The sequence below is a fragment of the Galeopterus variegatus genome, unplaced genomic scaffold (assembly GCF_000696425.1).
Source record: "Galeopterus variegatus unplaced genomic scaffold, G_variegatus-3.0.2 Scaffold1480, whole genome shotgun sequence".
Lineage (NCBI taxonomy): Eukaryota > Metazoa > Chordata > Mammalia > Dermoptera > Cynocephalidae > Galeopterus > Galeopterus variegatus.
In genome coordinates, this window is record NW_007727591.1 from 288,210 (window position 1) to 291,256 (window position 3,047).

The 3,047-nt window shown below is 43.4% G+C and overlaps 2 protein-coding genes across 2 annotated transcripts in view; both read right to left on the reverse strand.

Annotated features, from left to right (window-relative positions):
* LOC103594110 (filaggrin-like) overlaps nt 1–1,269 on the reverse strand; it is a 4,219-nt gene extending 2,950 nt beyond the window's left edge. Inside the window, exon 1 of the mRNA XM_008577298.1 lies at nt 1,266–1,269. Coding sequence (XP_008575520.1) covers nt 1,266–1,269 — 4 coding nt within the window. The remainder of the gene's footprint in view (nt 1–1,265) is intronic.
* A 252-nt stretch (nt 1,270–1,521) lies between these two features.
* Nucleotides 1,522–3,047, reverse strand: part of LOC103594111 (filaggrin-like) — a 6,505-nt gene continuing 4,979 nt past the window's right edge. Inside the window, exon 3 of the mRNA XM_008577299.1 lies at nt 1,522–2,830. Within this exon, the coding sequence (XP_008575521.1) occupies nt 1,522–2,830 (1,309 nt within the window). The remainder of the gene's footprint in view (nt 2,831–3,047) is intronic.

Sequence of the window (3,047 nt, forward strand, 5' to 3'; positions counted from 1 at the left end):
ACCGGCAACGGGATCGCAACCCTCGGTGTTGCGCCCGCACCCCGCTCAGCCAGTGAGCGGGGAACCAGTCTGTATGTGGGATCCGAACCCTCGGCAGGAGCGCCGCTGCACTCCCAAGCGGCGCGCTGTAGCAGTGCGCCACCGGGCCGGCCCAGGGATCATTTAAACTTTAACTGACAATTTTACTTTAGCTTGATTTATTCAAGTAAAAGTTCAAGAAAGGCAACTTTTAGAAGTGCTTTTATAAAACCACTAAACTCAGAGTTAGGCTATTTGAAGTCTGATTGCTATGTTGGTATGGATTATTTGTGTGATAATAGTCTCACCTGTAAAATGCAAACACTAGCCTACATATCCCCTCCAGTATGATATTATGGGAAGGAAAATTTGGGTATGATTCTCACAGAAGGATAATCCTTCTAATGGTACAAACTTGTTCACATTTTTACCACCGATTCCCCCTGCCGCTTAATCCACTTGCCTAAATCATAAAGATGTATATGCTTTCCTTCCAGGGCAGGAGGGCATTTTCTTTATTACTTTTCCTCTGTCAAGATATTCCAGCACAACTTCCCTGCTCCCATTACTCTCCATTGGAAAGCATTTCCTGTGTCTTTAGAAGGACCTATGGTCAGTAATTCCTATTTCCTCATCTTGGTTTGACATGATTAATAGTCACTTGGGTTGGTGTTTTTATAATGATGATGATATTCATGATTGAGCAAAGCCTTTTTTCTTCCTAAAGGTGGCTATGTGGGATAATGATCATATTGGAAAAAATGTAGGATTTAATTACATTATTTCTTTTATTATTTATTACTCATTACTTTTGCATGGCACATATCTGTTATATGGTCATACAGATTTCCAGTGTTATAGGAAAAAAGATCTAATTCTGACCATGGGGAAGGAAGTCTTTTGGGTTCATGAGAAACAAACATAGAAGAGAAAAAATATGTTTTATGATTAATTGTTTATTTTCAGTTTCTATGCAGTTTACATTCGTGAATTCTGTGTGTCCAAGGTGATTTTATTGAATGTAGAGTAATACAGCTTTCCAACAGAAGAAGAAGAGAAGCAGATGTGACGAACACAGATGTTAATATAGCAGCCTTGGCTTCCAAAAGAGTGACTTTATATTTTTGAGTCCTTTGTTATTTTTGGCAAAGATTAATGTACTAATCTGGAGAGTATCTAAAACTTCACCTCTCAAAAAAAATAAAATAAAAAAAAAGCCCTTACTTAACTCCAATCTCCCAAAATACCCATACTTTGATAAATTTAACTCCCCATGACCTTGATTTCTTCCATTTAAACATTTATTAACTATAAAATAGTTCAAAGATCATTAGAAGATAAAAAGAAACTAGCACCAAAGTAATGAAATAGTGTAACACATTTAAATTAAAATGATAGGAAAAGATAACCTCTCTGAGAATATTATGAAAAAGTGCTAGATTCAAAGTTTTTTTCTTGTTTCTTTGTCCTCTTCAAGTTATTAATTCCTTTTCCATTGGTTTCTCATTCGTAGTAATAGTATCTTTCTGACTGACCAAACCCTAACTGTTTCGATATATCACTTGACACTGGGTGTCTATTACTGCGTATTATACTAGATCTGGTAAATCCTTCTCCACATCCAGAAGCTTTTCTGTTTTCAGCTCTGTCCTCGAATTTCACAGGGCTAGAACTATGACTGACGCTTCCATCTTGACATGGCCCAAACCCTGAGTGCCTGTATTCATAATCTGCACTTCCATAGCTCCCATGTCTCCAACCTATACCTGAGCCATGTAGTTGCCTTTCACTTCTCATGAAGTGAAAATTATTGGTCCCAGAAATGTGATGAGGACCACGTAATTGCATTCTTGAGCTATGTCCTAACTCCTGAGAAACAGTACTAGAGTGACCTTGTTGTTTTCTACTACGTAGGTCTGAGTGTCCAGGGGCAGACTCAAACTGCCTGTGGTTAGACCTGGAGTATCCAGAGCTGTCTCTTGACTGGCCATGGTGGTTTATGGAACCAGACCTGGATTGTCTGTCTGAGACTTCTGAGCGTTCTTCATTATCACTGGTATGACTGACATTGGATCCCTGATGTCTATGGTCACTGGATGCCGATGAGGTTTGTCCATGTCTAGTTCCAGAGTGCCTGGATCTGTCACGTGACTGTTCATGTTGGATGCCTTGTCTTTCTCTTGTGCTAGATCCGGCGTGCCCATGAAGAGAGTCAGACTGCCTGTGTGCGGCCTCCTGCCCTTGATGTGAGCCAGAGTGCCTAGATCTTTCTCCTGAGTGTCCATGTGCAGTGTCTTGATGGTTGCTGTGTCTTACCCCAGAGTGACCATGGGTTGACTCTGACGGGCTGTCTGAGTCTTCACTATCACTGGCCTGACTGACATTGGATCCCTGATGTCTATGGTCACTGGATGCCGATGAGGTTTGCCCATGTCCACTTCCAGAGTGCCTGGATCTGTCTCCTGACTGTTCATGTTGGCTGCCTTGCCTTTCTCTTGTGCTGGATCCAGAGTGCCCATGAGCAGAGTCAGACTGCCTGTGTGCGGCCTCCTGCCCTTGATGTGAGCCAGAGTGCCTAGATCTTTCCCCTGAGTGGCCACGTGCAGATTCTTGTTGGTTTCTGTGTCTTACCCCAGAGTGACCATGGGCTGATACTGACGGGCTGTCTGAGACTTCACTATCACTGGCCTGACCTACATTGGATCCCTGATGTCTATGGTCACTGGATGCCGATGAGGTTTGACCATGTCCAGTTCCAGAGTGCCTGGATCTGTCTCCTGACTGTTCGTGATGGCTGCCTTGCCTTTCTCTTCTGCTCAATCCGGAGTACCCATGAGCAGAGTCAGATTGCCTGTGTGCGGCCTCCTGCCCTTGATGTGAGCCTGAGTGCCTAGATCTTTCCCCTGAGCGGCCATGTGCAGTTTCTTGTTGGTTCCTCTGTCTTACCCCAGAGTGACCCTGGGCTGAAACTGACGGGCTGTCTGAGTCTTCACTATCACTGGCCTGACCTACATTGGATCCCTGATGTC